Source organism: Rissa tridactyla, chromosome 1, assembly GCF_028500815.1.
Source record: "Rissa tridactyla isolate bRisTri1 chromosome 1, bRisTri1.patW.cur.20221130, whole genome shotgun sequence".
Classification (NCBI taxonomy): domain Eukaryota; kingdom Metazoa; phylum Chordata; class Aves; order Charadriiformes; family Laridae; genus Rissa; species Rissa tridactyla.
In genome coordinates this window covers 60,374,566-60,387,670 of record NC_071466.1, presented here as the reverse complement: position 1 = coordinate 60,387,670, position 13,105 = coordinate 60,374,566, and the positions used below count along the sequence as shown (strand labels likewise).

General features: G+C 39.9%; 1 protein-coding gene across 1 annotated transcript in view; it reads right to left on the bottom strand.

Moving 5' to 3' along the window:
• Positions 1-6,068: 6,068 nt before the first annotated feature.
• The window catches only part of IPO5 (importin 5), a 45,298-nt gene continuing 38,261 nt past the window's right edge, over positions 6,069-13,105 (bottom strand). Inside the window, exons 24-26 of the mRNA XM_054219086.1 lie at positions 10,991-11,219; positions 9,273-9,414; positions 6,069-6,216 (exon numbers count right to left, since the gene is read on the bottom strand). Coding sequence (XP_054075061.1) covers positions 6,130-6,216; positions 9,273-9,414; positions 10,991-11,219 — 458 coding nt within the window. The 3' untranslated portion in view covers positions 6,069-6,129. The remainder of the gene's footprint in view (positions 6,217-9,272; positions 9,415-10,990; positions 11,220-13,105) is intronic.

Here is a 13,105-nt window from a genome sequence, read left to right as displayed (position 1 = left end):
CCCCCCCCCCAGGAATACCAACTCCTAAACAGACAAAACCCTGGACTAAGAGTGTTTCTTGGCATTTTATTCTCAGATATTTAAAAACGGCAATGCTGCACAACTTTACTTCAAGTAACTCAGGCAAGGTTAGCTTAGCCGAGTCGAGACCCTGTGTTACGATCATATTTTTCACCAGTCTGAATCCAAAAGGTGAGTTTTAGTCCAAGCTTTTTTGGCTGGAAGATTAGCATTAGTTTTTAAGCTAGTATGCAAATAGATATTAAATCTTTTAATTAAATTACATCCAATCCTCAAGATAGGACCATGAAGTTATTAGAGAATAGCGTTTTGTTAACTGCACATATTACATGAAAACCCATACTTGAGATATATTTAAAATACAACTTTCTGTTGCTACTGAGGAAAAAAGCACTCACAGATGTAATGCAGAAATAGTAGGTTGAAGAAATATCCACTTTCTTTTTCCCTCGTTCCCCACCCTCAAAAGACACCATCCATCCTCAAAAGGTAGCAACCAGTAGTAATAGTGTTGGCAAAATGAGACAAATAACGACCTTCTGAGCAAAACTGACTGAAGTTAAACTTGGAATTCCCGTCAGCTAACTCGGGAATACTTCAGTATTTACCCCACCCAGAGTAACAGTCCCCTGGGGAGCCTCTTCCAACATGCATCCTTCCCACTTTTTTTTGGAAGAAAATTCCAAAATTCTGTTTCAGCAACCAGTATTGCTCATCTGGTGCCGCAGGAGAGCTTTGAACTTCCTCTGGTAGGAGTAACACACAGCACCACATCCTCCAGAAAGGAACAACCCTTAAGGCATTCACTGCTTACTGTTAAATTTTCAGTATCTATTGCTAAATAAGTGAAACTCCACTACAAGTACTTGTGTGCATCTAGTGTTATATTAGCTCAAGTTATTCTTAAACCAAGAGCGGTACCGATACTAAACTCAAGAGGCATTTTGATTTCACGGTTTAGCAGCTGCAAAACTTCCCTGGCACCTGAAGCAAGGTCGGGGCAGCCTCTTGAGTGAGAAAGCAAAGTCATAAAAATCAAAACTGACGTGAAGCCACTAGGTCCAACCTTACCTTCTTGAAAACATATGGAGAAAGTCACGTCGCTGGTCTGAACTGGAATGACAAGAGCAGATCTGACAGAGATTCTAGAAACAGTCTCCTCAGAGCAGAAATCGCCGTTTCTTGTCTCCAAAGCGAAGAGGTGAATTTCACGCTAACTCCAGCCTTGCAAGAGCGCTCGGAGACCATCATCCCAGGCTGATTCTCTAAATAGACTCAGACTAGCTGAGAGGCTATTTGGTTTCTTCTCTAGCAGGTAATTAGAAAGATCACAGTCAATTCTGCTAGCAAAATCTGTGAACGCATAACAAATGTAAAGACCAAACATTTGGGCCTCGTGGGCTGTGAAGGAACGAGACACCGCCTTTGAAAAGCAAATACTCCGATACAGAAAAGTTCTAAAACTCAGGAGACAAAACCTAGATTTCTACTGGAATAATCATACTGTTACTGAGCTTCGCATTTTGTGTTCAAAGATCCAAAACGCACAGCTTTCATGTTCTGAATGGGTCTCCATTCCTCATCTCTCTCTCGAGTCAGAAAAGATGCTGTGGAAACCTTGTCCTGAACTAAAAGCAAACCAAATTTATGGCTTCTAGGGCTATAGCAGTGGGTAACGTCTCCTGGATGAGGCTCCTGTGAAAGAAAGAAATTAATTCAATAGTGGCAAAGAGACACAAACTTGGCGTTATACCTGTTACAAGTTAGCGTGTTAATAGTACGTTCGTCTGAGGCTAAAAAAAAAAAAAATAAATCAGAGAAATCTAACTGACTTGATGACAAAAGGAGATATCAATGGAGGTAGCTTACACCGTCTGGAAATAAAAGCACCTTCTGAATCACACCTTTGGATGGGGATTAAATAGCAGGGAATTTACCTGTCAATGTAAAACACCTCAAGAGTTTGTGACATCTCCTTCGGAACTAATGCGAGGAGGCAGCAGGGAGGCTGTCTGACTTTTAGAGAAAGGTTGTTTTCTCTTATTAGTTCATTCTAGGAGTAGGAAAAAATAGATTCCAGGAATTCAAAGCGTTCCCAAGTAGCTGCATTACAGTACAATTACTGAGGCTATTCAGTGAGCCATTCAACTGCCAATACACGATCCCAAGTGCCACCTGAGACACTAACAATTTCTCGTCTATCAGCACCAACTCGGTGGTCTCCTTCGGTCGCAAACGCTTCCTTATGACAAAAACCTATCATCATCTAGACACATACATTTTCCTTCCCTGAATAGGGCTGCAGACAATTAGTTACGTACAAACTTTGTTACAGACACTCAGTATCGGGTGAGATGAATCCCGTGACTTTTACCCAATATTGAGCCCATTCCTCTGCATTCTCAGGAGATGTTAAGCTATCCTGGGAGATGTTCTTTCTTGAAGCAAAACAAACATCTTCATGATAATCAAAAAAGGGAAAAGGACCTCTACTAGGCAGAAGCTGAGATCCTGTTTACTGCTTCTCAGAAGATAACAAATGTATTTCTTAGAATTTAAGAGACCATCAAGCCCCATGCAAGTGAGTACAATTGGCTAAGTTAGCAAATAAGAGTAAACTAAATGATTAAACAGGAAAGGCTAAGGCTGCTCTGATACACAGCAAAATACTTCAAAGTTGAAAAAAAAACAAACCCCACCTATTGGGTGGCAAATACCCGACTTTTGCATTATTTTTAATACCATTGTTATTGTATTTGGAAGACTCACTGTATGTTATGTGTGCACCCCTAACAGACACCACTAAGGCAAAAATAAGGCTCCAATTCAAGAGCCCAAGGCAGCTGCATACCCAGTACATACACGCACACACAGAGCCATTAGGAAATTCACCTTCCTCAGTTCTTTATTTCATCAAAAATTCCAGCTGTGCAACGTGTCTTACTCTCAACGCATGTACTCCATACACGAGACTGAGGGGTCCAGATGCGCGGAGAACAACAGACAGCATTTGGCGTAACAACAACTGCTCTGTGCTGGGGAACAGCAGCTCTTGCACCCAGCGTTACTTTGAAGTCTCTGCAGAGAAAAGCCAACCACAGGACGCCACAGCAGCACGCGACCCCCGTGTTGAAAATGTGACGGCTGCAAGTCACTTTCTTACTCAGATTTTGCAGAGGATTCTTAGAGAGATCTTGTAGACAAACCAGGCAAAGGAGACTAGGTGTTTATCTGCACTAATATCTTTCATGAAGAACCTAGAGCTGCAAACAAAAAGCAAGTAGTTTCACAGATGAGAGTTTAGGTGGGAACTCAGACCTAAGCTTCAGGAGATGAGCTGCTTTTGAAAGCAATGTTCATGAATGCTACTTACTACGATATGCTTAAGCTAATAAAACTGGAACATTGCATCTGAACTGTGGGCAGTTCTCTAGGTTTTTGTTGTTACAAGTACAACTTTGAAGACTTTTGCTTGGATGTCTAGGTCTTTGTTCTGCTATTGTTTGCAGCGCTCTCTACACTACGTTAGGTACATCTCTTACCAAATGCAATGGCTGAGCATTTTGATAAAGCAAGATTGGAATTATACTCAGGAAAAATAGCTGAAATAAAACTACGGTCCTTCCCATATCAGTACAGCGGTTAGATTGCTCCAATGCCTTCCTAAGGAAGACTTTTTATTTTTTGATAGCTGCAGGTAAAGCTACTGTTCCACTATACATTTTTTGGGCTAGAGTACTTCAGTGCTGTGGAATATCAAGAAGGGTTGGCTGCTTAAAAATTCTGTACTCCTGCAAGCATCAACTAAGAAACCTGAAAAGCTAAGATTAGCAATTCAGGAGTATACAGTTTTTAAAGCTTGTGTGAATTGAGAAAATGCTACAGAAGCTTTTGGATTAACGCTGACAAGTTCAGCGGGGACAGCAGGCAAGACGAGACCTCTATGTACTCCCTGGAACTGACCTACCTGTCAGGCCAGCAGTGACCAGCGACTACCTCGGTGCCCTTTTCTTTGATTAAATGATCATTAACAAGATAGAAGCAACTGCACAAGGTTGCTCCACGCCGGCTCTGGCACACAGAGCAACCCCATCTCCCGGTTCTATTTGTTCTCAATTTACTTGGACTGAAAGGAAGAAAAGAAGATTCAAGCTGGTCCATTAGGAGAGCAACTAGAACGCTGCGCTCCTGCATTACAAGAGAGCCCAAGCTGATGCTGTTTCAGGGAAATACCAAATGCACTATTTGCTCCACATGGTGGTAACCCAAAGAAGGGAAAAGAAAAAAATTCTAAGGCTGAAGCTTTGAGAAAAAGTAAGCTGCAGGGAAAAACTTATATGTTTTAGAATGAGCAGAAAATCACATAAAGAATACTTAAAAAAAAAATGAGTTGGAAAGATGAAAGATATGAAATACCCCAATTTTTGTAGTCAGGACCAGTGCTTGAGATAACTGACCTGACTTAGTAGTTCTCTCACAGTACTGGTATCTAATCCTTAACAGTTCATTTTCCAGATGTACGAATGCTTAAATTTCTGCAAAAATAAATTAACATGCAACAAAGTGGAAAGTGGACCAGGAAATACTTTGTTACACTGTTTCAGCTGCCTCTAAACAAACTACAGTGTCAACCCACCTGGTTAAGGCAGCCTGTCACAAACTTTTGGATGTAAAAATGGTCCTAGGCAGTTTTTGATACACCTCATTCTGTATTGGGTTTTTTCTGAAACATTTTCAAAGGCAAAACTAAGTTTCTTTAGTAAGAAAGAAATGTATTAAATACAGTTCTACCTTTTGTTGTTATAAAGCGAGAAAACTTACACCCTCTTTGAAAAGATCTGTAATGTTTTAAGAGACTAGGGAGATTGACTTGAAGAACACTTCAGTAAACAACTGAAGTTTTTAAAGATCGACGCATATACTAACATCTTCAAAGTAACAAAGTGCAAAAGCTTCACTCACCTTTGTTAGAAATCAGATACTCTATGCTTATGTTTGCTGGTAAACGATGTATTGCTCTTCCAGTACCAAAAGGACCTGAGAAATTTTTTGATTCTTCCAGGTCAGTCTATCAACTATCCCACTGTTTTCAAAAAAACACAGACTACTACAGCAGTATCGCTGGCTGCCAGATCATGTTGCACATTTGCAGCTGGAACAACACTACATTTTGTAAGTTATGAAATGCAATTGCATCTGGACATGAAAAGCATTTTTAAGTCAAGATACGTATATTTACTGTCATAAAAGGAACACCATTAAGTTTTCATTCTACACATTTGGGTGAAAAATTTGTTAAAAAGTCAAGAAAACAAAAATGCATAAAATCTGTAATAGGTAACAATATACAAAGTTTCAAATATAAAGTCATGACTTGTATAGTTTGTTACTTGCATCTTTTCACCAGAGGAAATTAAAAGAACCACACATCACTGAACTTCTACACAAGCTTCTTGTGTTTCAACGTCATTTATTGAGGAGTGAATGAGATACTGTCAGACATGCCAAAGAGACTTCACATTCAAGGGCTGGAAGCTGAACAGCTTTCCTCATTGAGCCACTGTACAAGTTGTTTTTGGGAATCTGAAAGTGTGATCAATGAGGTCTTCATGCTCGATGTTTGTCTTCAGTTTTTCATCTTTTGATCTACTAACTTGTTGGGCAGAAGGACACTTTCTACCCTACAAAGACTCACACTCCAATTAATACAATTAACACTAGATGTAGAGAAACGTTTATCTGTTATAACGTACATCTACTGCTGAATACAAGGTCTTAAAGCTGTTTCTTAATTCATTATGTCTAATGAGAAAATTCAACTTGTTTCCCTTTCACCATCGTATGGATGGCTTATACCGTTAGAAAAATACTCTTCAGTGCTATTGTAGGGTTTTACAGGGAACTTCTTCCGTGTTGTGGGATAGAAACCGATTTAAACACCGTTCTGAAAGAATGCTTCTTCCTGCTGCCACTGCCTGTAGGTTGCAGAAGAATGGCCTACACGCACTACAGTTCTCGTTTTACTCAAAAAAGAAACAAAAGAAACCTAAACAATAGGGTAAACGTTTATTTGGAGTTAGTTTTCTTGCAGATGATAATTAAGGCCCTTCAAGCAGAGTTCAGGAGCTCCTGTATGGCTGCCTGTTGATCTGCATTGAGCTGTGATATGCATTCTGTCCACAGTCCTCCAGATGTCTAGAAAACAAAGGAGAAGTTGTCTTTATGCAGGCTGACAAGCTTTTAAGGCACACGCTAAACTTTCATATGTTTACAAAGCTCAGCATTCACTGGGCTCACCCCTGTAACATATATGCCAAAGAGAACAGAGTGAAACGTTCAGTTATACACAGTCCTACACAGGTTAAACTACAGATGCTCTAATATGCTAAACAGAGGCAAGCTCTGCTTAAATGGCAGTAGAAGAATTGACTTCAGACTCCTGGGAGCTCCCTCTAAGTGGGTCAAATGACAGTTGACACTCTTGAGTTAACCACGGCCCAAACCATTTGCTCTGTTTTGCACTGAAGTTAAAAGACCAATGTTCAGGCAAAAGCGAACCATACCTAAATGCGAGAGAATCATTTGGGTACTGGTGCACCAGTAACGCATCCAGAGGAAGGGAGCACTATGATTACAGCACGACATGCTACATACACTATGTGTGTATATGCAAAATTGTGCTGCCAACATAAGACATTACTCTTTAGTGAAAGGAATGGTACATTACCTCTCCGAGAGAAAAGAATGTACCTAGGGTCTATCTGGGTAAACGTAAACCCACGCTTTGCTGCCCCTCAGTACACCTCACCCGTCTTATCACAGCCCTTGGCTGAGACATTAAAGTCGCCATCAGTAGGGACTGGTTCTAATGGTACCAGAAAATGCAGAAAATTAAAAAACAAAACCAAAAATGTTTGGAGTATTTATTCACTTATCAACAGAAGCTGGAAGCAACTGGCACGCTGCTTGCTTTAGAAGGAAATGATAGGAAAAAAGTTGCAGGTGACTGGCGGTAGGTCTTTAAATTAGCTTTCGTGATAGCAATATACTTGAAGTAAATTAAAAAGAATTGTTTTCATTTACATTTGGTATATTTTATGTTCAACTCTATCGTAATGCTCTTTTCCCACACACTTTTAAAAAAATCAAATGAAAATGGATTCACAGAATTCAAAAGAATTTGAAAACAAAGTCCTCGAGTTTGTGTTCATGTTTTTAAACATTAAGCATTTTAGACTCTCAATGGATAATGGAATATTGCAAAACTAGACATGCTCTTCCAGCATTTCTGACACACATTTAAACTGCTACACTACACTGAAGTATTTCTGGTCTGGGAATACCTAGGCATGAGGAAAAAAGTTTAATTCCAACTATGACCATAACGTTATTCATGTCAGATACTGGCAGTGGAACAGCTTACTGAGAGCATCAGCAGGCAGACTTAACTACACAGCCTTTAAAGTTCATACCAAAGTATAAAACTTTTACAGTGCTTTAGTAAAGTCTAAATATTATGGGTGAAGAGAGAGAGGATTGGTAACAGTAAGGTACAATTATATTTTTAAAGTAATATGACCTTTAAGATTTTCCCCTCACAGTCTGAAGGTAAATCATTTAACCAATGCAGTAGCCTTGTTTCCATCTTAATGTGCCTATTGTTCCTGGCCAAAACAAGACTTTGCTATACACAACTAACCTATACATGTGTGTGACATTGTATTGTTACAAAAAACAAAACAACAATAAATCAACTAACCTTGAGCATTTGAGGTAAACTAAACAAATCATAGAATGGTTTGGGTTGGAAGGGACCTTAAAGATCATCTGGTTCCAACCCCCTGCCATGGGCAGGGACACCTCCCGCTAGACCAGGCTGCTCAAAGCCCCATCCAGCCTGGCCTTGAACACTTCCAGGGATGGGGCATCCACAACTTCCCTGGGCAACCTGTTCCAGTGCCTCACCACCCTCACAGATTAGATATCAGGAAGAAATTTTTCACTAAATGTGCCCTCTTCCAGTTTGAAGCTATTACCCCTCATCCTATCGCTATATGCCCTTGTGAAATGTCCCTCTCCAGCTTTCTTCTAGGCCCCCTTTAGGTACTGGAAGGCCTAAAGGTACTGGAAGGCCTACTGGAGGTCTCCCCGGAGCCTTCTCTTCTTCAGGCTGAACAACCCCAACTCTCCCAGCCTGTCTCAGCAGTAGCATACCCTCATATCAAGTATCATACCCAGACTTTAAGTACTAACAGCAAGGATTCGTATCTGTCAGCCAGAACGTAGAGCAGCCACTTATACCACTTTCACTTTGAAACTTTGCTTCTCTTCATTCTTTTTATGTCTTCAAAGTTTTAACATTTAGTCATTTTCTACCGGACATAATGGATCTCACAGGCTGCTACACTCATCCAAGTGAATCCTTTCCAAAATCATGTATTCCTAAAATTCTTGAACCTGAGTTTTGCCAAAGCATGGCAGGTGGAATGGACAATAATTGAGCAGCTGCTGCTCCAAATCCTCTACACATTTTTATAAGCTATATGCTTGCCAGGCACACTACTTTCTATCATTAGGTGCTGCAACCTTCAAGTAAGTCCACCTGAAAACATTTGGCCCTGGATCAGATCTGCCCTGCGAGCGCTATCACTTACAAGAGTGTAGGGAGGTGCAGCTTAAATACTCGGCCATCCTCATCACCTAAGACTGTACGTACTCATATGGCATAAAGGAAGTGAACCTCAAGGCAGTCCCCCAGGGTAGGGAAAACACCGAACCGCCACCTATATTTGCACTGGATTAGAGAGCGCAGTAGTGAAATTACTTGTGTTTTGCACTCATTCTCTAGCAAAGATCCCAAAGCTCTGCTGTATTAGTAAGGTGCTGAGGACCCTTACAGGAACCACGTTGGATCAAATCCTGCAGTACAGTTTACTGATACAAAGAAAGGCAGATTTCTCTCCAGATTTTAATTTCTAGATTTAATTTTTAATTTAATTTTCTCAGGAAAAAAAAACCTGAACAAACCCACAAACAACTAATACGAGATAGCATGTAAACCACCCAGCTGCATATACCTTAATACTTGTGTTATCATTAATAGTTCAAGGAATGTCCAAGGATCTCCAAGATCGATGGTTGAAACATTATTCTCTAAGGAGACAAGGCTCTCAAAATTGATTTAACAGTTCGGTTACTTCTGAAAATAGATTCTAAATGTTTCCTTTATATCTAGGCAACCATTTATTTACCTGCACTTGGCGAACAACATTAGCCAACCGCTTGGTGCATGGATCTTCATGTTTAATAGCTTCATGAATTTCACCATCCGCAATTATACCAAATATTCTGGGAAGGTTAGAGTTGTTGGGACCGAGGACAACTGGGTTGTTGCTGTTACAATCAAAATATATATTACAAATAAATTAATGTTTAACTGAAAACATTACTGTAAGGTTTGAGTGAGTTGAGTGATTTTGGAATATCTTAATCTGAATCTGCTTATTTACATCTAAGTTTCACTCAGCTGAATAAGCATGCATAGCTTTGTTGCCTGCTGACAGAATGTTCCCTCTCCTGTTAATATTTAACCAGCTGATTCTTTAATTAGCCTACACTTTATCAGGAAGAAGTTCTGAACTTTACAGAACTGTTGAGTTCCATGCAGATGGAACTGTAAATAGCGTGACAGAAATACTCTGCCTAAAAGGGCTTACTCCTCTCTCTCTCTCAGTGCTGTAAGGGGGAGGAGGTTGTGTCTCTGGCATCAGGAGCACCAGTGACTTCAGCCCTCCGTCAGCACTCTCTGACACAGCAAGTAAGCGGTTCTGCTCCCTCTTTCCCAGCCACGTGTTGGAGTAGGGGTGTGCTGGCAAGCAGGGATCCAAGTGGAAAACATGATCTGCTTCCAGCCCTGCCACCTACCACTGCAGGAACGCAGAGGCTGTGAATGTACGGCTGGCAGAGTGCCAGAAAAGTGCGTGGCAAGGCTGAGCCACCTGCACAGAGCTGGGTACAGAAGTGTGCTAGTACTGTAATTTCTGATTTCTATATACATCAGTCTATATACGTCTATATACATGTCAGTACTGTTATGGTGTCTCTGCACAACTGTACTATTATCAGTACAGAGACCTCTGTTGCCACCACCCAGTTTGAGACCTTGCCTTGGTAAAGCACCAAAGAGATACAAGGTATTCACCCAGTAGAAAGACTATAGGAAAGCTAAGTTAATTCCTTTCTACTTTTCTACTAAGATATAACGCAGTGTTAGACAGAGCATGGCTACTCCACAATGACTGAGAAGCTGACACTCCTCCACTCAATTATAAAGTGCAACTTGCATCCACACTAGAATATATTGACCTATGGGAAGGAGCACAAATCTAAAGAACAAGCTGTGGGATGAGATGCTTTCAATAATAACTGAAATTATTATTACAAAGTTAATAAGGGAGACAGAACTGTACCATGAATTCATCTGTATTATTTCTCTGCTTCATACTTTGTTTTGTTGATACTCAAGCTTTTGGAAAGGAAAAAGGTGCAAAGCTACTTTAAAAGCTTATGAAAAGAAGGCTGCAAGGGCCACGTGTGCTGCTCTTCAGTAAAAAGACCTGGTCAGTTATTAATGCTGATACGTAAGCAGAGTATCAAAAATCTGCCTGAAATTTTCTGTAGAATTTCCCAGATGATCTTTTCCCCATCATGTACATATAAAGCAGCCAGGAATTCTTTCAAGCCATACAGACAGTAGTTAGGATGAGAACACTGACTGATTAAAAAAAAAAAAAAAGAAATAAACAGAACAGCAATAACATCACAGAAGGCTCCGTTCTGACATTCCAAATTATCTTCTCTAAAGCATATGCAGATTAACCTGGCAGTTTCTCAGTTTTGGAAAACGAATGCAAGGAAAGAACCTGCGAACAGGTTTACTTTCTGCATTCACGTCAAGACTTTGCCTTACCTCTCAATTAAGTCACACAGGTAATTGAAAGTGTGAACAGCTTCTTCTTTATCTTCATGAAGCGGAAGCCATGATAACCAGTGTGGCAGGACTTCTTCAACATTTACACAGTCAGGCTTGAACTTCATTATCTTTCCTACAGCTGAAATGCAGTTCTCTGTTGCATTGACATTCTCTTTGGTTTTGGCATCTGGTGACTGTATGACTCTCACCAGCAATGGAAGCGCCTCTAATTGTTAAACAACACAAGAATAAAGTTTAATGCCCAATCAAGTTATATTTTATTAACAGCACAAATTCTACATGAGGCAACTGCACGTATTAAAAACAAGATATTTTTTTTTGTGTGGCCGAAGCACCAAAATCCAGTCATCCCAGCGTCCCACCACTTCCAGGTTCTTCCCTGCTCAACAATCATACGAAAACCAAACAGACAGATAAAGCTGTGCAAGGAAACAGCTACTGCAAAACTCTGGATTTCTTTGCTAAGTTCATAAGAAAAAAAAATCTTTCTGTGTCTCTCAATCGGAGTTATGCAATCTACAATATACAAGACACTAATTTATAGTAAAAACAGATAAGAAGCATTATCTTTTTAATCTAACAGGTTCTATAAACATGGGATGATGAACAGCAGCGATACAGCGATATTCACAGTAATTTGGACTGTAGTGCATGTCTACAGTGTATGCCTGCCGTACATCTATTGCTTGTGTGCACATACATACATACGTACACACTTCCCATCACTAAAAGGCGCACTAGGAAAAGCCCACGGGAGTAATCTCATCTGGTGAATGCACCTGGCATGGTTTAGACTGTAAAAATCAAACATCAAGGAAAAATGCCAGTTTTCTTGCTAGGTTAATAGCAATTATATTTTTTTTTTTAAATAGTCATGCAAGTAACTACATGCATGCTTCTAAATGAACATTAATGCCATGTTTCTAGTTACTGGTGTCCACACAGACTTCAGAGCATTCTACATGCATGCAGGAACAATTGTCTTTGTGGTGTTCTGCTAAAAATATAACGCTAAAGCTGTGAAATTCTTTATCAGCACAGAAAACAGGTTCTGGAATTGTGCATAAAGCACATTTCAAAATAACTCCAATTACTGAGGAAGAGCGAGATCTCACAGTACTTCATTTTGATGAGTAAGTAGCAGCTTTGCAGTTAAGGAATACACAATGACACTTGCTATATTAACTTAACTAAATTAGATTTTAGAAGAATTTAGCAGCTATGGAAAAATAAGATTAACCCTAAGCCACATGAGGATTCTCTTATGGGGCTGATAAACATGACCGAACTGCAGAAACACTGGTCATCAGACCCACTAGAGCCTGTGTACTGAAGGCAGGATAACAACGGTGGACTTCCCTGCAAAGCAGAATGTGTTTCATGTAAGTCTACAACGTCCAGGCAAACGGAGTTTGCAATTTACGCCTAAGGTTTTTATGACTGCTGAGGCTAAGTCTCATCTATGTTTCCTCATTCTCCTTAATACTAATTGATGACACTGTAGGTATGTGCGTCCTTGCAGCTGTAAGATTAGGAGGGCATCAAAACTTCAATCAGCATACTCTCCTCCCTACAGCTTAGCAGACAAGTTTTCTTCTTGTCTAGCAAAGAGATCTAGTCTCACATAGATGTTGTGGTCGATAATCCCTAAAACACCCTTTTGACTATAAAAGACCATCCTCTACGATGATGATAGTTTTTTCCAAGGACTGGCTGCTCTGACATCTTGCACCACCAAAAGTTTTGCAGCCAATGATATGATTTAGGAAGAAACACATGCAGCTGATTAATACAATATTCACAGAGAACAGCTGACTATATTCTTCCACTAACATAAGAAATATAAGCAACACCGACAGTCACATAAATTGTAACCTTGTAACTTCATTTAGAGAGTTACTTGATTTCCTTCAATCTCATTTCTTTGTTCTTTACTAATTCTATTTTTAATTCTTTTTGTTTCATCATAATGGAGCTCTTGTGCCCTTTACAAATTCTGCCTATATTCCTGTATTTTTTCAATTGACTGCCAAAACCACTCATGTTGATAGATCTGCTTTTTCTGAATAGCCTTGAGTCTTTATATACTGC